This window comes from Sphaerodactylus townsendi, linkage group LG12 (genome assembly GCF_021028975.2).
Source record: "Sphaerodactylus townsendi isolate TG3544 linkage group LG12, MPM_Stown_v2.3, whole genome shotgun sequence".
Classification (NCBI taxonomy): Eukaryota; Metazoa; Chordata; class Lepidosauria; order Squamata; family Sphaerodactylidae; genus Sphaerodactylus; species Sphaerodactylus townsendi.
The window spans coordinates 13,699,980-13,725,421 of NC_059436.1; the positions used below are offsets into that span (position 1 = coordinate 13,699,980).

General features: G+C 45.3%; 1 protein-coding gene across 6 annotated transcripts in view; it reads right to left on the reverse strand.

The window, feature by feature from the left end:
* Positions 1-25,442, reverse strand: part of ARHGAP32 (Rho GTPase activating protein 32) — a 250,212-nt gene that overhangs the window by 13,834 nt on the left and 210,936 nt on the right. For 4 of the 6 annotated variants that reach the window (XM_048512259.1, XM_048512255.1, XM_048512257.1 and 1 more), the window contains 7 exons: positions 14,784-14,886; positions 12,973-13,117; positions 11,980-12,062; positions 8,327-8,434; positions 5,981-6,126; positions 5,118-5,153; positions 4,300-4,501 (listed from right to left, as the gene is read on the reverse strand). In XM_048512259.1, coding sequence (XP_048368216.1) covers positions 4,300-4,501; positions 5,118-5,153; positions 5,981-6,126; positions 8,327-8,434; positions 11,980-12,062; positions 12,973-13,117; positions 14,784-14,886 — 823 coding nt within the window. The remainder of the gene's footprint in view (positions 1-4,299; positions 4,502-5,117; positions 5,154-5,980; positions 6,127-8,326; positions 8,435-11,979; positions 12,063-12,972; positions 13,118-14,783; positions 14,887-25,442) is intronic. The other 2 variants (XM_048512260.1, XM_048512258.1) reach the window with 1 other exon arrangement.

Genomic DNA, 25,442 nt, shown 5'->3' on the forward strand with positions numbered 1-25,442 from the left:
ACTGTAGGAGTGGGGGCTATCTTGGTGTGGGACCTCCCCGAGCAGTGCGTCAGTCGAATTCGGGTGGGTTTCATTAGTCCCCGATGATACTTTCCAGTACCCTCCTTTCTCGCCAAAGGCTGATTCTGCCGAGGCCAGGGACCGTAGGCCATTTTATAATGGCGTATGAAAGGTGGAAATGGAAGCACCAGGAACTGGCAGCTTTGCAGATGTCTTCCACCCGATGGCTATGATTTCGGAGGAAGGCTGCGTTGAGTCGCTGCATTGCGAACTGGAAGTGAGCTGTGACTCCCTGAGGGGGACCGGTAAAGTCAGAAGCTTTGTATGCTTCGCATATACAGGCTTTCAGGGTACTACTGATTGCTGCCTTGGACATTTGGCGGCTCCCAAGTTGGGGCGGAGCTAATGTTGATGAACATACTCTTCTGATTTGGCGTAACTCCTCCGTTCTTTATTATGTATGCTTTTAAGGCCCGTCGCGCGTCCAATGTGTGCCCGCGCATTTCCTCTTTGGGATGAGAGGTGGGTTTGGCATGAAGTTGGGAACGACGATCTCCTGGCGCCACGTGGAAAGGGGAGTTTAACCTTCGGAATGAAAAGTTGGATCTGTCACGAGACATACTCTATCGTTATGGAACACCGCAGGAATTTTTTTAAGTTTTATTGTGAAAGGGCGCGAAGTTCAGCCACTTTCCTTTCTGGCGATGTTATTGCAATTAGAATGAACGCTTTTGATCCACGTCTGAGAGGTTGGAAGCCGGTTCAGATCCACCAGAGAAGAGCTGAGGACGGACTCTTGGGGAGGCAGTATGGTCAATTTTCTGTCTCTTTCTTGGCAGCGTACATGTCCAGCTGCGTATGCACGGAGGAATCTCGTTGGAAGCGGGTTCCTATGCGTGAAAACGTGCCCACTGGAGCTTCAGGCTTCGAATTACTGAGATGAAGGTTCCCAGCAGACTTCGCCAGTTTTAGCAAGGGACGATCTCTCTTCGTTGGACATGACTAGTCAATGTCGTTTTTCCTGATTCTTTCTACCTTCTCTTCTGGTATGAAAAGGGAGTCTTTGTACCGTGGTCCAGCACTCATGCGCCCTAGGTGTTCTAGCGTCGTGGTGGAGAGGAAATTTGAAAGAGCTTTTCTTTGTTTCACCATTTATAAAGCCATGCTGTGCTAGGGTTTCTTGCACTACCTCGCATGTCGGCCCGATGTAGCGCTTGGGGACGGAGCGTGAGAGCGCAATCAGCTTAGATCGTCGAGGTAGGGGTAGACGCGATAATATCCCTGTTCCCTCAACGCATGATGACTGGAGCCAATAAGTACCTTGGAGAAAGGTTCTTGGGGCCGTGGCTTGGGGTCCGAATGGCAACGCGATCTTGAATTGATAATGTTGATCCTGTATGGCGAATCTCAGAGTACTTCCTGTAGAGAGTTGTGAATAAGGAGGATGTGCCAAAATAAGGCTTCCGGTCAGATCTAACTTGAGAGTCAGCAGATCTTGATGGCGTAAGAGTTGCCGTGATAGACCGAGAGAGGTTTCCCATCCTGAATTTGGGGACCAGAATAGATTTATGTTGATCGCAGCTTTCAGGTTGAGGATTGCTCTTCCAGTCCCCATTTCTTTTGGGGACTGTAAAGAAAGCCTGTGAATATGTCCCTGAGAAACGTTCTGCTGTCGGTACAGGTTCGATGGCTTGGATCTTGGTTAGGTGGGGAAACCGCCTCTCTAGAGTTCTTGCTGGCTTTGGCGGATCGCTGAGAGCGGGCCAGAAGAAATGAACCAGGTGGTGATGATGGAATAACGTTGAATTCTATCACATAACCTGTGGAGATGACTTCCTTTGTCCTACCCTGTCCACGTGGTTTCCCTGCCAACTTGGTGCTGGAAAGTGTTGGAGACGGCCTCCCAATCGGGATGCTTTGATCGTCATTGCTTGTTCTTATTGGAGTTGAAGGACTTGCCCGGCTTGTTGTATTGTTTGGAAGGACGGCTGTTTTGTAGTTCCGAAAGGAATGTTGATTCTGCCAGTGTGGTTCTTTGGCCCGTCGTTAGCGATCGCAGGGGAGTAAGGATTTGTGGGACCCGGAAGGAGTAAAACTTGCTGTTGGTAGAAGAGGGACCTGTCGGGATTGTCCGGACAGATTTTGGCATCGCTCTTTTTTTGTTGTCCTTGGTTTGGACAAGGACTTACGATCCAATTCTTTGCCAAATGAGGGCCCCTCCATAGTAATGAATAACCATGCCACTCATGTGTTTTAGATTGTATGTCCGCTTAAGCCATGAGAAGCGAATCCAGAAGCGTTAGCTATGTCTTGCTATCATGTTAGAGGCTAAGGATCTCGCTACCAGTGACATGGCGTCGAAGGTGGCAGAATCTGCTATGAAGGAATTGGCAGAAAAGGACCCTTTCGATGCTCTTCTCCTGATGCCTTTTAGCTTCGACTGGAATCATCTCCAGAGAGGCGATTTGAGCCACACCATGGAGGCTCTGGCCACTGTGGAGGAGGGCGAGAGAGTTTTGATGGCTGCCGCCAACCACTCATGGCAGGATCTGACTGAAGCGCTGCTTCAGACCTCTCCTATCAAAAGCCGGGTCCTTGTCATATTGCCCTCCCCTCTTTGGCTACCAAGTGCCCCGGAATGGTAGGATGGACACAGGGGCATCAACTGGAAGGATTCTGGAGGAGGGCGATGAAAACTGCTGAGGCATCAGATATTTTTCTTAAAATTAGGGGGCAAGCCCTTGTGGGCAGTGGGATTGAGCCATTCCCTATGAATCCTTTTAACAAAGCATTCAGGAACAGGGGGGGAAATACTTGTCGCCCACTCCCTATCAGCGGGGAAGTAGGATGATGTGTGCCTTTTGGATAGCCCTTGATTGGCTTGTTGGAAGCGTTAATGTGGAAGGCTGGGGAATTTGTTCTTCAGCGTCCTCAGGTGGTCGCGTAAATCCAGAGAGGAGATAGTTTTAGAAATTAAGGATTGGATTTCTTCCAGTTTAAAGAACTGTATGGATGATGTTCTACAGCTGGCTCAGGGGTTTCCTCTGTGTCAGAGAGGAATTTTTCTACCCCCATCAGAGCCCGTCTAAACTGGATAATTCCTTCTTCCTCCTCATTAGGTAGGGCTAAGGGGTCCCTTCTAGTAGGAGCCGGAGGTCCTCTCGGTGGGGACTACTTGGGGATCTATGGGACCCGAGTAGAGGAGGCGGGCATTAGCTGTTCTTTGATCTCTTGCATCCAAAGAGCTTTGTCTATCTCCCTTCCCTAAGGAACTCATGCTTAGCGAAACTGCAGGCGCTGTTCATCCAGGAGGGAGGCTGGAGTTAGCTGCCCAGGTGTTAGGAATCTCCCCCCACGTTCAGGGATCCTGTGTGGGTCTTGCCTGTTAGGGGCAACAGGGAAGAACCAGTTGATCGGGGGGCGCTTGGGGTGTAAGCCACCGACTGCTCGAGGCCCTGGGGAAGGCCGGAGGAAGTGCGGCTATGGAAGTCTCCGGTTAAGGACGCACCCCTGGGAAGGCGCTAGAGCTCCACTGGCCGCTTTTAGTCTTTTTCTTTTTTTTGCTTGGCGGGTTGGGATGGCTTCTGCGCATGCTTCCGGAGGCGCCAGATTTTCCCGCTGGGCTGCGCGTTAAGCGGCGTCCGTTTGAGTGGAGCGAGTCTCCCCCCTTCTTTATGGCCGCCCTGACTTTCGCGTGTGCGTGTGCGCCTCACGCCCAGCGAAGCCAACAAAGGTTTCGCTGTTCAGCTAGCGAAAACCACCTCGCGTCCATGATTAACTGCTCTATTTGCCAACGTTCTATTTGCCAAAGGGTGGGGGAGTGGGGTGGGTGGGAAGGAAAGCGGTTGCTTTCAGCGGCGGCTAGACTACTCTTCCCCAAGCCAGATCGCGCTTACTCACCCCTCTAAGGACTTCAGACAAACACAGACTGACACAAACAGACTCTGATTTAATAGGGTTTTTTGCCAGAGCCAAAAAACGCGTCTGCTCTCTGCAGAGGCAGGAAAATACTGAAGAAGGTGACCCCAAGACCTCACAGGAAGTACATGGAAGAATTTCATCATTTCCTGCCTCTCTGCAATTGGTCGAGATCACACCCACACAAGATGCCCCACTCCTACAGTAGAAGTGTGAGCTACCTAGTTCGGGGCTTCAAACTGTAGATCAACAAAATGTGTCTTATGGATTCTTTGATTAATTACTAGAATGCTTATCACTGGGGCAGGGAAATGTAAGGACTGAAGCAAGCCTCCTAGTTCAAAAGTCAGTGACAGGAACCCTCTGAAAGAATCTGTCTACCTTTCGGATGGAAAGTCTATGATGGTGTGGAATTTTCCTTGTAGGGCAGCGGGTCCTTCGCCCACTTCAATGTACTTGCTGTCCGCCACGATGGGTGAATTTATCTGGGCTTGAGTCCTTGCTTGTGCTTCCTCCAGTGTGAGCAGTTTTGTTGAGGGAGAAGACACCAGCAGAGATTTAGGACGTGACAAAGAACTGTGACCTGCAAGAGAAGCCCAAGACAAGATTGTGTGAGGTAAGGATGAAGGGGGGTGGGGGGGCAAAAGGGCACAGACCAGAAACTGGGAGGCTAGAACAATTCATTTTGATGAGGTTACAACAAAGGAAGTTGCCCTCTAATGTATTGTAAAATGCTGCAGTGATAAAACTGCTCAAACGTATGCCTCTGATCATGGGGGAATGGTAGTTGTGAATTCCTGCATTGAGCAGAGGGCTGAACTAGATTATCCTTGAGGTCCCTTCCTGCTCTATGTTTCTAAATCTGTACTAGAAATTACTGTTGGGCATTACTAAGCTCTCCTCGGCCCATCCAGAGGAACCTCTTCCGTACCAGCTGTCCCATCTCACTCATTTACCACCCTTCTTCCAAAGAGCTTGGATGGCCCCCCCCCCCCCCCCACACACACACACAGCCAGCCACTGTGAATTTCCGATGAGCACGGTGGGAAGGGGAAAGCAGCACAGACCGTTTCTGTGAACTAGCCCCATTTATGGTTGGTTTGATCCAATTCGCAGCTTAGAATTTTAAGAAGAAACATGGGGAAAGAATGGAAAAACCACTTAATGAATGAACTGCCTTGAAATGTGAAAATATTCACCTCGAGTCTTTTTTTGAGAAAGGTGATCCGTAAATACTGTAATAAATAAATAAATTTGGTTTGAGGTTTGTAAATGACTTCATTTTGTTGTTACTTTTCCTGCTTCTTACAATAGGAAACAGCGCTGGAGCTCGATTCACAATCTGCTTTTTAAGCCCCACCCCAACAAATTGAAATAAAGGTTTGCTGTCCCCGGCAGGTATTTTAAGGAAGGCAGCCCACATGCACAGAGAGGTCTTCACAAGCTGCCTAATTGGCACAGAATGTTCCCTGACATGCTATTCAGCAAGCAAGTGGAGGAGTTTTAGCCACAAACTAAATTTAAACTGATACAATAATTAAGATCATTGCATGAATTACCTACAGCCCATTTTTAACTCTAATAAACAGTCTGAATATTTCTTTTAACAGCAATGAGAATATTTGAAGGTGGCTCAGTTAAAAGCAAAACCCTCTAGAATGGAACAGCATGGGTAGCTTTCAAGGTGAGAACCAGTGGGAAAGGTGCAGCTCGGTTATTCATATTGACAAGCTTGACGTGCCAAGATTAGAAAAACCCACATGGCAATTAACAGAGGTCTATCAACTGCTTTGTAACCCCTCATTTTTGTAGTCAACAGGGGCCACCTTCTGGTATCAAACTGCAACTTCCACTTCTTAAATTTAATAAGCACTATTCACCTGAAGTGGCATCAATAAAAGCAAGAATGATTAATGACAGCAGGAAAAGCTGCATTTCATACATGGCTATAGTGAAACATGAAAATAGTATTCGTTTGGATTGAAGATAGTATTCCTTTCTGGCAGTTCATGCTACTAGAACACTTTGAATTTTAACCAGGTCTTGACCTGGGGATACATACCTGCACTCTCTCGAATAACAGAGCTGAGTTTACAGCTGAAAAGGACATCCACATGATTTAGAATGAATTCCACAACAACAGACTGAATTCGAACTTCCATAAAAGCAGCTGTTCCACTGAAACAGGCAGATTCTATCTGCTTTGATCTGGGGTGGGGGGGGAGGGAGAAGACAATAAATATTAACATAAGCAACAAAAAAGAATAGATCAAATGAAAAAGAAGAGGAGGGGGCTTACAAACTCTTTCCCTTCCTCTCCCCACAACAGACATCTTGAGAGGTGGGGCTGAGAGAGTTCAGAGAGAACTGTGACTAGCGCAAGGTCACTCAAACAAACCAGGTTCACTAGATTTGAATCCGCCACTCATGTGGAAGAGTGGGGAAACAAACCTGGTTATCCAGATTAGAGTCCACCTGCTCTTAACCACTACACCACACTGTTCCTATACAGGTCAAAGCAATTCTGTGTTGTTATATGCAGAATTTTCATATTTAGTAGGGGATTCTGTCTTTTACCAGAAAAACAAAAAATGACTCTCGTTTACAGCTGAGAAGTTCGCTTTTTTAAAAAGCTCATTTTCTAGTTGTTTTCTATCCCAGCTCACTTTAGTTAGCTATGCTTACCCTGGTGTGCCAAGCGGTTTCATAACAAAAGCCTTTATAACTTCAGATGAAGAGAGTTACTGGAAATGAAAACCTGACCTAATCTATCCTTACTTGCACAGCTGACAGTGAGAAGATGCTCAAAGGCTCAAGAATTCTGTAGCTGCAATTCTGCACTTTGCTAATGCATGAATGCAATACAAGATTTATAGACAGTTTTTAAAAGGAGTTTAGTAGTGTAGTTGTGAAAAACAGGTAGACTCTAATCTGGAGAACTGGGTTTTGATTCCCTCACTTCTCCACATGAGTGGCGGGGTCTTATCTGTGAACCAGATTTGTTTCCCCACTCATACATTCCTGCTGAGTGACCCTGGGCTAGTCACAGTTCATTCAAAACTCTCTCAGTCCCACCTGCCTCACAAGGTGTCTGCTGTGGGGAGGGGAAGGAAAAGGAGTTTTTAAGCCCTTTTGAGTCTCCTTACAGGAGAGAAGGGGGGGGGGGATATAATTCCAAAATTGTTGTCTTCAAGTCTAGAACAATCCCCATACGTGGGATGTACCTGTTATGGCTCAAAGCAATGAATAATTGACTCATATTCTTTCTCCCAAAATCACAAAACCTAAAAATGCAGCAAAATAGCATCCACCACATCACACCACAACCACATAATGGACCCAAGCAGGGTTTTCTTTGACCTCTACTCTACCAACTATCTCTGCCTTCTAATTGCTGCCATCACTGAGATATTTTTTCTCTGCTAAACTTCTGAGCATGCTGAATCAGCATTATGAAAGCTTATGGTCAAGTCCTAGGTTAAGGATAGACCACATCCACCATCTGTCTTGTTAAGTGGTTGATAGGCATGACAGGTTAACAATATATGGTTAAAGCAATACATTCTTTAAAACATAATGATAATGGGAAAACACGGCCTATTCAAACATCTGGATTGACTGTGACAATTGCTAAACTGCTAACTGAAACCATTTCTCTCCTACTGACTTCATCACAACTGCTGTTACCCAAATGGTCAGCTCAGCTCATCCTCCTCCACACCAAATATCAAAAAGTGCCCACCCTCGCTGGGTGGCAGGGCTAAAATGCCACTGATCCTGTACCAGTTCTTTGTCAACAGAGAGACTCTTGTTTTGCAATTTCAATTAAAATAACTCAATACCTCTCCTAAATATACATATTAAAAACTTCACACACCTATTTAAAATGGTATGACTAAGGCATTTCATCACAGCATGTAAGTTCCCATGGGAACAAGTTAAGCTCCACTAGCAAACTTCTCCTTCATGAAAAAATTTTTGAGCAGGACTTACTCATATGGGCATTTTAGAAATGACAAAAAAGAAGTGCAAAGGAAGACAAAATAAAAATGATGAGATGCTAAATAAAACTGACACCCACCAAATGAGAAAAAGTGAGATTCTAATGAAAAGGTCTGAAAAGGAAAAAGAAATGATGATAAATCCAAGATCTCATTATTCATCAAATGTATCAATTAAAAAAATACATCAAATGATATAAGCACAGTGTAAATCTCTGCATTAAGACCATGGACAGAATGAATGGAATGAGTTTTATGGATTTCACCAAGGGCTTGGCCACTGTAACCATGCCCCTGACATCAAACATTTCATTTTCATATAAACACTTCCTTCAGTGGAGAACTTTTCCAGCATTTTGGAAGTGAAAGACAAAATCAACCAGGCAAAAACCGAACATGTGCTTTACCTCAGCAGGTTTGGTGCCCAGACAATTGCTAAGTTTTTGGTGTGCATATTGGTGATGGCGCAATAATCAGCGAGATGAGCCAAGTGTCTCATTAGGAATTCCAGCGTCCTGCAAAATGAGAGTCAGAGCACAGTGTTAGTGAGGAAAAGCAAGCACTTCACATCAGGTAGTGTTCATCACTCTGCAATTCACAAAACAGGAAAAAAGTTAATATAAATTAGTTTAGGAGAAAGAAGAAAGCACTTCAGGGATGTTTTCAAACTCAGCTGTCTGAAAAATAATTTATATCTGAAATTTCTGATCAGACTGTCAACAACGGCAGCAACACATGGTCTTATTCAAGTGCCAGAATGCAATATTAGGCACACATATTGCTGGGATGAGCAATACACTGTGATACAGTTCTAACTCAAACACTATCACACATTTACATATTTGGCCATTACTTTACTGTGTTGTGAACACACAACAGCAAATTCTGCAATCTTACACACCTTTACTCAACCTACATTAACTAGGTAAATATAATCATAGTTCATGTGCCCATGAATAGCCCAGTCTAAGCTTGTCAGAGCTTGGAAGCTAAGCAGAGTCAGCCATAGTTAATACTTAGATGGAGACCACCAAGGAAAACCGGGGTTGCCATGCAGAGGCAGGCAACAGGCAAAGCACCTCTGGTCCTTTCTTCCCTTGAAGACCCCAAGAGGGTTCACTGTAAATCAGCTGTAACTCAACAGCACTTAATACACAATTCATGTCAAGGCACAGAATTAGAGGTTACAGTAACAGAGCCTGGGATGTTTTTACAGTGCAGAAATCCAGTCCTTTGGAAAGAACGCATTCCGGCAAAAGGAGGGGGAAGAAATTCCACCAAGAAAACCAGTAAAGCATCTTCGTTCTATGACTGCCACAAGAGGGAGCCTGTGCAATAATACATCCAAGTGTTCACTATGTTAGCACTGACCAAAATTCTCTTATTTTCAAATTTTCCTGCGCTGTACAAAAATCAAGATCGATCAATTGAAATGGTGCCATAAAAATGGGAAACCATCACCATGCTTTTAAACAACTGAAGCAGCTGTAAGATCCAGGGTTTTTTTTTAAAAAAAATATTTATGATTGCTCATGAGTTGGTTTTTATTAGCGCATAACAGATGATCCTTTCAAGTATCTCCTGGAACCGGCCATTCTTTGAGAAGCCAAGCTAGTAAAAGATACCTTAGAATAAAACCAACTTAAAACTTCTCCGTTCCTTCCCGAAATAGGGATTACATCTGGAAGTGGAGGTCTGGGATGCCTGTGATCGCAAATCCCTTCCACAAGGCCAGAACACGGTACATGGGTCCCATTACATCTCAACTAGAATTCAGAGCATAACTCAGAATGCAACAGAATCCCTTCTCTTATTCTAAGACTTGGATAGCTGAGGCTAGACTGATTTTGTCAAATCTCAGAAGCTAAGCAGGGTCAACTCTAGTCAGCATTTGGATGGGAGATCACCAAGGAAGGCCATAGTTGTGACACAGAGGCAGGCAATGGCAAATCACCTCCAAACATCTCTTGCATTAAAAACCCCATCAGGGGGCCATCGTGACTTGATGGCAAATTAAATAAACAAACAGCCCAACAGGAATTCTGCGATGCTCATCAAGTGGCGGCGGGAAGACAGTTAACATACAGAAACCAAGTAGGAATTTGAAAGCCAATAATTTGCTAAATAATAATATATTTTGTGACCGCCATGTCACATTATCAATGGGTATTGGAGGCCATGAACAAGACCACACATGGATACCCACTGTTATTAATAAGCACACAATATGTGTTTCTGCGCACGTGGAAGAGACTGCTCACCTTCTTCTGCCTGCTTTCTGCCAGACTTTCGCAGGGCAAAGCAATAAGCCTGGTCGTAGGAAATAAGCTAGAGGAACATTTAACAAGGTACATTTCCAGATGCCCAAAAAAGTAGCAAGAAAACCCCCAAGACTCTACGGAGACTTGAGTCCATTGTTACCAATATTAAAAATGTATTTTTTTTAAAAGGCTAAGTCGGCATTTGGCACAAACACACAAATAACACGAATCCTTCTACTATGGAGAAGTCGTGTGTGTTCTGGGATTCCCACACATTCAGGACACTCACACATGTCAAAAACAGCCAGCCATCTCGGCCTTCTTATTTGTGCCGGGACTCCCCCATTCTTGTCCCCCACTGGAGTAGTGCTGAAGCTCTGCTTAGCCAGCCTTTCTTCTTCCCTGCTAACAATCAAGTACATCTGCTGTCCCAGCAATAGTGAGGATATTTATGTCCACGTTAACATAGTATACAGTTCACCTTAATTGACTTAATCAAATTTGGCAGATGTTGTCTAAAAGGTAAGCCAAGGGTCATACGCTCCCTGGATTTTTTTCCCCCGTTTCGCACCCTGGATTTGGCTATTTTATGTAGCATCCCTCTCCCCAACCCTCATTAATATACGTTGCAGGACTTCATGAATTCCCTTTCTCTTAACACAATGAGACAGTTCTGCTACGATGGGCCCCATTCTTCTTTCCCTCCCCAGCACGTTTTACATAACTTCCACCAAGATTATGCACAGGGTATGTTGTTTGTCTTATTACTGATCTAATTAAAATAGAAGTCAACTTTATACGGTTATAAATCCTTCAGTGTGCACTCAGGCATTTAATTCAATACGTGCAGGAATAATGCTGCCTCAGTAAGCCATCTTAGGGCCCAGAAATTGGAAAGCAAACAAAAATGTCAACCTTTCTTTTAAGAATGATTACATAATTGCCTACTGAATATGCAGAGTACTTTAGAGAGGAAGATATCAACTCAGACCCCCCCTGCACAACACGACATGAATTCAGATTAGCATGACTAGCTTTAGTCTCATTCTATGTCCCAGGACAGCAGGAACGTACCTTGGGGGGCAGGGGGGACATTTGACCCAGGTGCCATTCGCCTGGGTCATGTGGAGAGCACTTTTTGGCCACCCATTACACACACACACACCACACACACCACACACACCACACACACCACACACAGACACACACACAGACACACACCCCCACACCCCCACACCCCATGGGCCAAGAAGGCCCTTTTGCTGCCACTGCCAGCTGCCTGCCTTCCACTCGGTGCACCTGCTACACAGTGCAGGTGATCAGCAACAGGCTCGTGCAGCAGGTCCATCTCCACCCCCCCTCCCAACAGGCCAGGCTGCCTGTCTGCCACCTGCTTGGCTGCTATTCACTCATCACCTGCTGGGCCACCACTCACTGCCTGCCCACCGCCTGAGATGTAGGCAAGGGCACCCTTTCACTCTGCCCCTCCCCAGGGGTGCAATTGGGAGGGAGGGTTAATTTAGGGGGGCACTCAGGCGCAATTTCAGAACTGGTCCTGGGTGCCATTTGCTTCAGGCATGCCACTGCAAGACAGGGAGAGGTGTGTTGGAAAATGGCACGTATGTGTTAGAAAATGGCATTGTCTTACACCATTAAAGAAATTCAGGGCAATGAAATAAGACCTTGGAGAAGAAGATCAGGTCAAGATAAAAAGTCAGTGTGCTTGATAAATATTCATAGTGAAACAATATAAAGCAAGATGCAATTTAAAGAAAAACCAGTATGTTTTGCATTCTAACCTGTAGTGGGGCGGTGGCAACTGCTGGATGACATCGTGGATTTTAACTAACCGTTCTTCATCCGTAGCAGCAGACACGGCATCCTAGGGAAAAAAAGGGAACTTCATTAAATGATTCCACAAACCTCATGTACTTGTAACACAGAAATCAAGCAACATCTTTTAAGACTAACCAAGGTCTTTCCAGCATAAGCCTGCCCAAGTGCATCGAAAAAAGCGAGGCCTGACTCCTGAAATATTATGCAGTCATAAACTTGGTTAGTCTTTTAAAGATGGTTTCGGTTTTACTTTGCTACAGAAGACTAATGTGGCTTTCCTTTTGAAATGATGCATTTGCACATGTTGTCACATGTCTGCATGGCTCCCTGTTGTCCGGTTGACAGCCAGTATAGAGGTCACTGCTCAATTATGCTGAGAAAGGACAAACACTTCCCGCATTCAATTTAGCAAGCAGCATGTTGCAAAGTACAGATTTAACCGGATTCAGATTCAAAGATGTGATTATATTTATAACCCACATGCCCTCCACAGAGTTTAGGGGAGCACAACAAGGCTATAGGAGATGGGAACCTGTTCAAGTGCATGTGTGGGATGGGATGGATTTGATCCCTAGTCCCAGAGCACTTAGTAACATCTAACATCCGTGGCATTCTAATAGGCTTCTTTTGAAAAATTCTAGCCTAAAAAGAGCATATACAAGTTGAAGGAGATTCTCAGATATTGTATGAATCTCCTGATGGTCTTAAAGGCTTCCTTCCCTCATCTTTTACTCAGAGCAACAGCAAGAGCAGAGAATCGTCTCATGTGGTTCACCAGGAGAACAATGAATCGATTCTCATCAGAACACAGTGCAAAGATACATATGGACAAGTGACAAATCTTTACATGTGGTTTGGATCATGATCACTTATTAAAAACAACCTTCTGGAACCTGATTCATATGCACACTGAAGCTGCCCATACGGTACAAGTACAAATCCCATCTTGCACTTACAGAGAATTTCTCATACAGCTGATAGGTGAGCAGGGGATTTGGGAGTTCCCGAAAATACAGCTTGCACAGTGAACCCACGCAGTGTATATCTTGAATGTATACATCTTTCGTCAAGTCAGGGATTTGCTCTGAGTCAAACTCATGCCTGGAGATGAGAAAGGGAAATGGAAGAAGTGGAAGGAAAGAGGGGAAAAAAAGATAGTATACCGTTAAAAGCAAACAAGGGATTCATTCACAGGAAGAAATAAATACTTCAAACCGCAAGCCACAAGAATCTTTACTTTTAGAAGTTCACGTTTTTCTGAGATGAAGTGGCTTCTCGGGAGGTGGTTTTGATAGTTTTAAAAGCTGGCTGATTTGCTATCCCCACAACCTGATTCCAACTAATGCAGAAGAGATTGTCCCAGGAATGATTTCAGGATATATATTCCATGTGTACTCAGCCAAAGCCAAAGCAATTCCACTGATTGTAAGTGACAGATGCCTTCCTGGATGTAGTTCCCCTTGTGTCAAAATGGAAATTGTATATCAGACTGATGACCTAGAAATTACAATAATGAACACGAAGCATCTGAGGCCAACTGCAATCTCCAGCATACCTCTGATAGTGCACAGTCATTCAGTAACTGAATCATGTGGATTGTCGTCCATTTTCCAGAGAGAATGGGGGGAGGGAAAAGATCCATAAAACAGAAGGGCTAACCCTGGCAAGGTTGGTTTCTTGCAACAAACATGCTTGGAAACTGTGGTTTCAGATTCGCCAGGCTGAGACCAATAGGAACTAATATGGTGAGTCAGATAACAGGAATCACAGACAACTGTCATTTTTGAAGCTCATATCCACGTTAAGTCACAATTCAAATGGCAAATCACTTACTAGCCCATATAAAAGAATGCTCTATATTCTGAAATGGTGGATAATGGTTGCAGAGCAATTAAAAATCTGCTTTCTGTTCCTACCCAGTGATATTTTTGGGCTGTAGGACAAGTGGGAAACAGTTCAGGCTAGGGACTTTTGCCCAACAAGGTAACTGGCTGGCCAATGGAGATTTGATTGGCTTTGCAGATTTTTTAAAATGTTACTGTGGCAGTGGCTGACACCACAGAACAACGACTTACACTGTGTGGCTGAAAGTGAGGTGCGGTAGCTGTTTTATGGCTGTCTCCTGTGGCAGCCATTTTGTGGCTATGCCCACCACACTATGTCAGAAGTCCAAAAGTGATAGCAAGCTCAAAAAGGTTGGGAACCCCAGAGCTATGCTGTTCTTTTAAAAAATCAAGTGCCTTAGGAACTACGCAGGATTTTATCCATATGTGTACTCCTTAGGGGTGAAAGAAAAGTTGCTGAAACTACAGTATCAAAGTTGGCATGTTCAGCACCAGAGAAATGTAACACAAAACACATGTTCCATCCTGTTCAAGAGATCTCCATCACAGATCTGCTTATCATTAAACCAACAAATACACAAGAAATACATTATCTCCTGTTGCTTCTAGGCTGGGGAACCTCCTTCCAGCTACAATCCTTGACATTCAGAATTCAGTTTGGTTTCTGGAAGATTCTGAAAGTCCATTAGTTCATGCAAGCATTAGACAGTTAATTTGATGTGTGCTAAACTAAAGATTTGAATGCAGACGGATTTGATTGCATGTCTATTTCAGCGAGGTACATGCTATTCTGTTTTATTATAAATTATTGTGTACTGTGCTGTTGATAATGGTATCTCATCTATGAGAATGTTTTCCAGGTGGAAAAAAAAGTGATCAGAAAATACTCAAGCACATTGATTAAATAAATTAAACAAGTGTACCGTAGCTTCTGGATATTGGAAGCAATCCCAGACAGACGGTATATTCCATCCACAATGCCATGTTTCTCAATGAATTCAGTGCAACTCTTGAGGACCTGGGGGACTTAAAGGAAAAGAAACAGTTGACCATGAGATGGGAGTCTTGGAAGATCCTCTTGTGTTAAGTACGCAAATCCTTTTGAGAGATGAAGAAAGCTTTCAAAATATAGCTGTAAATGTATGTCCCTACTAAAGAGGAAATAGAGGCATCCACTGAAACCAGGTCTGAAGCCAAGCCATTGGTGGTTTTTGTTTAGATAATTAAATATAGGAGGTGTGTCCATGTGAAGCTGCCTGTCTTTAGCAACCAGCCTTGTGGTGAAGCCAATATTATTATCAAACATACCTAAACGAGGTAACACTAACTTCAGTTTCACTGCATAGGCAAGCCATCAAACATTATTTCCATCAGCAGTCAGAAGTTGCAACCACTATATCTGCTGCAGCATTATCTGGTCAGCTTCCATTCCTCTTATATCTAGTGATATGGAGCAAAACCTTGGGAGCAAGTTCATAGTTCACCAACAACTTTTCCTACTTCATCGCCCCAGCACTTCTCCTTCCTTTTAACTTGTGTGTTTCTGTTGTGCAGTACAAACCTTTACAAAATCTGAGTGTGGTCACAGGAGCACAACTGAAAATAGCTGAGGAGCTGATGCATTTGCATTGTTCCAATTTTCAGTCCTTGATTCAGGGCCAGCAGAGCTGGCTAGCTAAATTAAGCTAATGAAGTCTTGGGTCAGTGCCACGTAGCCATCTTATGGGGGCAGTGCCACATAAGCCACCCTGTGGTAACTGGGAATGCAGCAACTGGTGGGGCACTTGCATTGGTTGTGGTGCTGGCTCAGTGTTCCCCACCTTCTCTCCCTATAGCTCTTCCACCATGCGAGTGGTACAGAAGCTCATTCCAGCAGGCATGGGGCAGGGCATTAGTGGAGGCGACACGTGGCAGTGGGTGGGCCTGGTGACAGGTGCTTCCACTACTAGCTAGAAACAGCAATCACAGGCTGGTCTCAGGAGGCAATGCGTTCCTTTCAAGGACGTTGCTCTGCACACACAGCTATCTTGTGCCCTCTAGGTTCTGAGTATTAATCCCTCTATCTGCCAGCTCAGGTGGTTGATAGAGCTTGAGCACTCTGCTGTGGATTGATCAGATTGCTTGGGGATGCAGTCTTTTATTATCAGTGAAACTGATCATCATAGAATCACAGAGTTGGAAGGGGCCACACAGGTCATTAGTCCAACCCCCTGCTCAATTCAGGATCAGCCTAGACCAGGGGTCGGGAACCTGCGGCTCGCGAGCCGCAAACGGCTCTTTAGAGCCTGTGGTGCGGCTCCACGCCCCTTCCTGGGCAGCGTGGGATTCCGCCCCCTTCCCCCGCGCAGAGACTGCCGCCGTGCCGCCGTCCCGACCGGGGGGAGAGAAGAAAGCGGCCTCCGCGCCGCCGCCGCCCCCCCAGAAGAAAGCGGCATCCGTGCCACCGCCGCCCCCCCAGAGAAAAAAGCGGCTCCGCTCCGCCGCCCCCCCCCCCCCCCCCCCCCGAGAGAAGAAAGCGGCCTCCGCGCCACCGCCGCCCTTCCACCGCCACGCTCAGGGAGCTCCAGTGTTTTCGACTTCTGATAAGCGAAACCCATCAAAAAATCCCCTGCGTTGCCAACTCCAGGGCTGAGCTGGGGGATTCTGGACTGTTTCGGGGATTTTTGGGCGAACGGCTGGTGCTGGCTTTTTTCTCTTCCAGGGGGGCCGTGGAAGAGAAAAAAGCCAGCACCAGCCACCGTTAGCCCAAAAATCCCCACGACACAGTCCAGAGTCCCCCCAGCTCAGCCCTGGAGTTGGCGAACCAGGGGATTTTTGATGAGTTCACTTATCAGGAAGATCCAAAATAACAATCGCCAAGGTCGGGAGAAGGCTGAGGGGAAGGGAGCAAGGAGAAGCGAGGGGGGAGCAGAAGCAGCAGTCAGCAGCAGCTGTCCGGCCGGTGAAAGTGGGAAACCTGCCTGAAGGTGGTTCCTCTGCACGCCCAGAAGAAAGCGGGCCTCCCCAGAAGAAAAGGGCTTCTCGGCTTTCCGCCAGCCTACAGAGAGGCGGGGAGAAGAAAGCGGAAATCCCCTCGTGGCGGCTCCATGAATTTTCTTTTCTGGGGAAAATGGGCCCAAATGGCTCTTTGAGTCTAAAAGGTTCCCGACCCCTGGCCTAGACGATGCTGGACGAGTGTTTGTCCATGTGCTGCTTAAAGAATGCCAGTAAAGGGTACCTCCCTGGGTAGCTGATTCCACAGTTGAATAAGTCTTACTGTAAAAATTGTTTCCTAATATCCAGTTGGAACCTTTCTCCCTGTAATTTATACTCATTACTGTGAGTCCTCTCCTCTCCTGCCAACACGAACAGCTCCCTGCTCATCTCTAAGTGACAGCCCTTCAAATATTTAAAGAGAGTAATCCTGTCCCTGCTCAATACATATTTATTTAGACCAGGGGTCGGGAACCCGCGGCTCACGAGCCACAAGAGGCTCTTCGCTGCTTCTCGTGCGGCTCCCGGCATGGCTGCCTTCAGGCAAGCCAGACAGAAATTAAAGGCAGCCAGGTAGAAGCAAGCAAGAAGCAAGTGGGCGAGCTAAGTGGTGGTGTGTGTCTTGTGTGGGGGCGGGCGAGGCATAAACAGGTAAGTGGAAGCTGAGCATAGGCAGACCAAGAGGAGTGAGTGGGGGGGCAGTGGCCCAGGCAAGAAACAGGTAGTGGCCAATGAAGTCGAAGCCCGAGGTGAGTGGTGAGCGGGCGGGCAAGTGAAGCGGGGAGCAAGCAGTGAAATTGTGGCCCAGTGTGAGGAGCAAGCAGATGTGAAGCGAGCTCATGAGGAGCCGGGACAGCGGGCAAGGGGCTTGTGGTGAACAGAGTGTGAGGCCGAGAGTGAGCCTTGTGAGGGCAAGCAATGGCGGTGGAGTGGGAGCAAGGCAAGTGAGCTGGGGCAGGGAGGCCAGCGAAGGCAAGCAAGCGGAGAGGCAGTGGTGAGGCGGGCAGAAGCGAACAAGTGAGCTTAAAGTGAGCAGGGCCCGAGCAAGTGGTGGGAGGCAGCAAAGTGAACCCAAGTGGCCCGAGTGAGCAGTACCAGGGGCCCGAGCGGCGAGTGTCTTGAGGCCAATGGCGAGAGTGAAGTGGGGAGTGAGCAAGGGGCGGGCAGGAGGGAGGGGGCGAGCTTGAGGCCCGGGGGGGGGGGGGGGGCGAGCGAGCCAAATGGCTCTTTGAGTGGAAAAGGTTCCCGACCCCTGATTTTGACCAACCATTCCCAAGTCCCTCAGCCTTTTTCTCATATATCTTTTCTATATGTTTGAGTTCTGTATCATGATGGACTCATGAACTGTCCTTGGGCCTAATCTTGACCTCGGTTCCCCATCTGTAAAACAGGCTTTTATCCCTACCTGTTTATTTCTTAACTACATGCTACATACAAGGGGATCATAAATGTGGCCTGATGCGTATGTGAGGCCAGGATCATTAACTCATTTGACTGACATGTGCTTTTACTCCCTGTGCTGTGCTCGTGACGTAGTTGTTGTCTGAACTATACCAGGCTGATCTGTGACTACTTGTTGGCAAGGGACTTGTAACAGATGCAGAGTTCAACAGAAATGTTAAGAACATAAGAACGAGCCTGCTGGATCAGACCAGAGTCCATCTAGTCCAGCACTCTGCTACTCGCAGTGGCCCACCAGGTGCCTTTGGGAGCTCACATGCAGAATGTGAAAGCAAAGGCCTGCTGCTGCTGCTGCTGCCGAGCACCTGGTCTGCTAAGGCATTTGCAACCTCAGATCAAGGAGGATCAGGATTGGCAGCCATAGATCAACTTCTCCTCCATAAATCTGTCCAAGTTCCTTCTGGGAACTCCACCTTTGGGATTCCTTGACTGCCATTATACAAGAATCATACAGTTGGAACCCAACCCCCTGCTCAATGCAGGATCAGCCTAAAGCATCCTTGGCAAGTGTTTGTCAAGCTCACCTACCCTTCTAGGCAGCCAATTCCACTGCTGAACTACTCTCCCAGTTACATTTTATGACTGGGGTTGTTCCTTGAGCTACTGTTTTCTAATTGGCACTGGTTACCCTAGGACTCTTCCATCCAAAATTCAACAAAAGAAAATCAACATGTACCATTCCATCATGCTTGCAGTCGTATCTGCAGTGGGAATTGCCTCGGGTGAACTGAAAAACTAGTCAATGTGCTCACTTGAACATTCATGCCGAGCTCCTCTGCTGAGCTTTTCTCCCCAGGGGACTAGTCAACATTACTTTCCTGTCATCTTCCCGACCCTGATGCAGAAGCTAATCTGCTTCCAGGCAAACACTACTCCAATTCTTCCCTTTTATTTATTTCTTGCTAACTTTTCTGTAATTTCTAAGCCAATTTAAATCTGCTCTTCTCTTAGAAGTCAGCCCTTGTGCAATTTGCTGTTAGAGGAGAAAGGGTGCACAGGTCTTGGAGGCAACCAGGTGGACGGAAGTAGCTGATATTTATCAGTAGCATCTGGTATCACTTGAAAATGGAATTGCCATATATAACATGACATACGTAACACAAGCCATTGATCGACGCACACTCCGTGGACATGGCTAATTCTTTTAAAGTCATCTAAGCTAGTGGCCACCACCACAACCTGAAGCCATTAAACCATAAGTTAATTATGCATGAAGAAAATCTATTATCATTTAATCTATGCCTAGTCTTAAATCTTCATTTTTTGAGACAGAAAATCTCTCTGTCTGTAGAAAGGACACACAGAAACAAGTACGCATTCTGCATTCCTTCGTATTTAAACCTTACAAAGAGGAGACAAAATTGTGAGAGCAAATTTCATAATGTTTTAATTGTATACCATAAGGCTGCTCTACGCTATGCTCCAGAAGCCTACGTCCTCTATAAATTCTGAATCCATCCCACCTCAGACATTGCTGATGCTCCTCTCTTCATGTTCCATGGAAAACTCTTGGGTAACAGACTGCAGTAAGACATGATGTACAATAGGATTCAGAAGGAAAGGGGATCATAAAAGCTTTTGCTGCCATACATCTGAGCTTGCCTGTGGCAGCTGTGCTGGAGGAAGTATTTTAGAATGAAGAAACAGTGTGGACTCGAGTGGCTGGCTTTAATACATAAAAAGCACCCACGTTTACCTATTTATAACTTCCACCACTCTCCTTTAAAGGAAGTCACATCGCATGAATTCCCAGTGGTCTCCGGAACTGCCAGGAACACCTGCCTGGGCTGCCTAATTGAAGCACAGTGTCATGGCGAACAAGCTAAGCATGTTTCCATGGCTTTTGGCCCCTGGGGCTTTCCAGCCTTATAAACAAACAGCACAAATGCTTTATTTGCCATAATTAAATTCCAGGGGCACCCTACTGTGACATTTAGCATCAAGCCAAAGCAGAAAACTGAAACAGAAAGGGAATGCAGTGATTCCAATATGTTCCACTCACCGGCTCATTCACCATGTCAAAAGAACCCAGTCAGCAATGAACAAACAATGCACACAGCAGCCTCTTTTACCCTCAAGGTATGACTGGGCTACCGTTAATTCTCTAGTCTGTCACACTGGATAAGAACTTTATCATCACTCAACTGTGCTAGAACATGGCTAACTTAAACATCCCTCCAAGCTTCAGGGCTACGGTTAAAACATCATTTAGACAAAGTAGATTGTGGTGAGTATCCTGCCTGGGTGGCAAGAGGCAATATGGTCTAACAGCAATAACTTCTCTCCCTCATAAATATATATGGACTCCTTGCATATGAGTAGATTGGTGATTTGTCACCCTTGCTCTATTTTTTCCTGTTCACCAGTTATTAGCTCTCTCTGACATTGGAGCAGATTGCCTCGGGCATTGTTTGAGTTTTAAGCTTTATGGGTTTTGTGTGATATATGGGGGAAACATTATGACGACTATATGCAACACTTTATGTCACAGAGATTGGGTGGCGTGAGAGGTTGGTCATTGTTAGGGTGCCTTGCTCAGCAACAGTCAGAGGTGTGCTCTTTTATTTCATTATTCCCCTTCTGCCCCACCTTTGGATAAAATGGCTATGCCAGTCAGCATGATGTAAGGGTGGTGGTCTCTAATCTGGAAAACTGGGTTTGATTCCCCACTCCTCCACATGAGCGGCAGACTCTTATCTGGTGAACCAGATGTGTTTTCCCACTCCTACAACCCTGTTGGGTGACCTTGGGCTAGTTACAGTTCTTCAGAGCTCTCTCAGCTCCACCTGCCTCACAAGGTGTCTGTTGTGGGGAAAGGAAGGGAAAGGAGCTTGTTAGCCACCTTGAGTCTATTTGCAGGAGAGAATGGTGGGGTGTAAATCCAAACTTCTCCTTCTCTGATTATGGGGAGTCTTAATGTGGGGAACCCCGTTAACATCTCCCTGACTGTAAGGAGAGCACTGCCGGAACAAGCAATAGAGTCTGAGATACCCGGGCAGAGTTTCAAAACACATATTAAAAGATGGCATTCAAATCAGAAACACCAAAAAACGCAAAGGTTTTGAGAAGGTGTTTTGGATCCTCTTGAGCTATTCTATATCACACAGTGACCACACACATGGAAGTCTTGCGGATTAAGATTATAGCAACCAAGTCACACATGACAGAACAACAGAGATTTATAAATTGCACTCCCTGCTTCTCCCAGGGCTTATGAGTGAACCTGACTAATGCAGAAGTGGACTAGGATATATTAAATCGCCTCAAGAGTTTGCATAATCTCACCATCAATTATGGTTTTGCTAGGACACATGGTACCAAGGTGACAGAATTTGCTAACTAGATTAGATAACCTACTGCCAAATACAAAGGAGCTGTGATCACTGCTTGGTGCCCTGGTGGTACCTGATGAACTGTGTTCAGACTGATTATAAAACTGACCAATTTTGGTTACATTCATGAATTTGCAATTAACAATGTTGAAAAGTTAGAAGTTTAGAGTACTTTTTTTCCGTTCCTGGCAAACATATTCATGTTTCCCAGAGGTTTTGCCCAGTCTGCAGAAATTTTTTATAAATTTAAACACAATGAGAATGTGAGATGCCCAGTACCACAAATATCTCCTTTAGAGAGATAAAGCAACTTCCAAATGTATAAATTTCTCCCATCCTCCATAATCTTCCTTAATGTTGACCCTATGGGGACCATAAGCAGACTGGGGACCATATTAACTGGATTCACCAACAGCCATTTTTTGCTTCCTAGAACTCAACCACAGATGGGCAGGGGGCGGGGCGAGAGATCAAATTATTGGAGCTGCTGCCTAAAAATCTTCCATGTCACAACTCAGTGCAGGGCACATTGTCTAGGGCAGGGGTAGGGAACCTGCGGCTCTCCAGATGTTCAGGAACTACAATTCCCATCAGCCCCTACCAGCATGGCCAATTGGCCATGCTGACAGAGCTGATGAAGTGTGGACCCTGAACATCTGGAAAACACAATCTAAGAGTTACTGTCTAAATAGTATTAATTAAGCCACAGTTTGCTTTTGCCATAATGTCACTGCGAGAAAGTTGGTAAACGGTTAACTTTGTATCAGAAAAACAGTGCCTGTTGCTGATGCCACTCAACATTTCAATCCAATGAAATCAGATTAGTCTCCCCTTCATCTACCCCAGCGGGCTCTCATGTATTACCAGTCCAGGAGGTACATTACTGGAATCAGAACTATTTGCTTAGGCTAGGTGACCAAACCTCCCATGGAGTTCTCTTGCAAGAGTGGCATTTTCACAATGTGTGAGCCAGGGCCATTTGGCTGGTTAATGTCCCATGTCATTTTGAGTGGCTGCCACTCCGCTGAATTCCACACATCAACATACAGTTAAATTACTTCTAATACTGGGGAAATGGTCACAAAACAAACTGGTACATACAGGCTGCATTTGTCCTTGCCCATAACTACGGATGCTGGTGCAATTTATTATTCGAATAATTTGGGGAGAAGAAATGCCTAAAGTGAAATTGTAATGTGACTTAGAAGGCTCAATTGTGGTTGGATTGTGCATTATCACACGAGTTAGAGGAATATTATTCATTTCAGAGGGTAGCTGTGCTGGTCTGCATTAAAACAGCTAGATTTGAGTCCAGGACATCAGAAACCAACAAGATTTTTGGGGTTATGAGCTTTCAAGAGTCAAAGCTTCTTTAATCAGATAAACATTATTCACTTTTACTTTTCTCACCTTTTTAGTGGGGCCTGCAAATTCTCTGAGCTACGGGAACGTTTAGAATTTAGGGAATGGAAGCGAGCAGCACCACAAAATGTTCGCCACGCAGACTGGGCATAATCACCTCGCAAGAGAAAAGTCTGATATGAACGTGCAAAACCACGCGATCCAGCGAACTATCCTCCACGTAGGAACCAGAAAGGGGCTACTGAAATGTTATGAGACGGAATTAGAGCAGGAAAAATCAATCCAAAGACTACAATACTTTGTAAACGCACCACAAGAACCTTTTGAAGTCTTATCTATAGTGAAATATATTTAAAGCTGCTTATCACAATCGCGCACTCAATATGCTGCGAACCAAGGTGTATTTTAGTCATTGTGTGCTCTATTAGTTCACACAAATGGAGCTTTAGGAGATAGTCCTAACTGCAGTAGGATTCTGGGTCATAAACAGAACACTTTTTTTTTTGCAGTTATACAGATATAGGGAACCCAGGACACAGTGAAGTAAGGAATTAGAGAAAATTAATTATTCCATCCAGAACTACTTCAGTTCATTCTCTTCATTCATGGAATAGAAGAGACAACATTTCTTCATTTACTTTTATTTTATTCATGATAGCATTTGACTAGTTCTTCTGCCTATGACAGTTTTAAATTACTGATTTTAGCTACTGGGGTTTTTTTTTTTTTACATATTTTATTATTACTGATATTGTAAGCTGCCTTGAATTACTGTAAGGTAGAAAGGCAGCTAACAAATGCTTTTGAAAAATTAAATAAAGCACTGCATCTGACTTTCAACAACAGATAAATAATACACGAAGAGGCGTTGCTAAGTGTAACAGCAAACAAAGGAACACTGCTAGACACTTCCTATTGGTGGGTAAATGCCGAAGGACTATTTTGCAGCTTCTTCTAGGAGCAGAGCTCATACTGGGGCCCTGAGATTCCCTCAATTCCAGCTTGTAAGAGCGGCTGGGAAGGCACATCGATGCCTTTCCAGTCAAGGGTTACAATATGCTGACAAAGCTGCAGTTTGCGTCACTGTAAAGTAGCCCAGCATAACAGCTGCCAGCAAAGCGGAACTACTTAGGAACTTCTCTTGGAAAGTGAAAAAAACACAGCTACTTCTTAAATGGGCTTGGTTTTCTTCCAAACACTTATTTGGTGCAAACACAAAAAATAGTTCAGAGTCGTTGAAAAAAAAAAGCGCTAAACTAGGAATTAGGCTTCAACAAAGATAGGTCAACATTATACAATTAAGTGGGTTGATAATATGCAATTTACTCACTGGGTTGGGATGGAAAACAAAATTGGAACATAGGAGCAGGAAATGCAAAATCCTGCTCCACCTGGTAACTTTCCAATTCTTCTTGCATAATTCTAACCTGATGCTGAAGATTTACATCTGTGTGCCAAGGGCACTTGCAATATGCACTGGACATTTTTAGATTTTGCCCCACCACACTTGTTAGTGTGCCCAGTGTAGTTTACTTAAAGAAGGCCTACTTATGGCAGCAAACTGCAATTTACATTAATATATTACAGGGCAGTATGCATGAATCTGCCCTGTGCCAACCTGGTATAGCTTAGCTCCTGACTCTTCTCTTCTCACTTTCCTTTCAACCTTCCAATAACAAATTTCAATGAAAAATCACTGCCAGAGTATGGACACGCACAGTAGTTTACCCAAAGAAAGCCAACACTCTAACTGTTTGATACAGAGATTTCACTTCTGTGTCCCAAGCTCACTAGTTCATTTTCACTTGTGTAGACTTAGTAATGTTATTTACTACCCTCTGATTCATTTTCATGCTGAAGGACCAGAACAAAACCCTACAGATGAAAATCACAAGATTCATTAGGAGGAGTTTGGATTTATACATTGCCTTTCTCTTTTGCAAGGAGACTCAGGGTGGTTTATAAGCTCTGTTCCCTTCCTCTCTCCACATCAGACACCTTGTGAGGTAAGTGAGGCTGAGAGAGTTCTAAAGAACTGTGACTAGATCAGGGGTAGGGAACCTTTAACATTCAAAGAGCCATTTGGACCCATTTTCCATGGGAAAAGAAAACACTTGGAGCCGCAAATAATTTTTGACATTTAAAATGAAGATAACACTGTATATATTGGGGTTTTTTACCTTTTACTCCGCTCATTCTGAGAAGTGCATGTATGCGTCCGCCCTGCTGCTTGCAGGGCGGGCAAGGATGAGGCCAGCGGCTCGGCCTCGCCGGGTCAGGGGGAAGCGCCTCGCCCAGCTCCATGGGGAGGGCAGGCAGAAGGGAAGCTCAGTGAGTGCTGACCCAGCTATTTCTTGAGTGGCTATGTTAATGCGCCAGCCCTGCCTTGCAGAGGCCGGGCAAGGATGGGGCCAGCAGCTTGGCTTGTGGAGCCACAGTGCAAGGGCAGAAGAG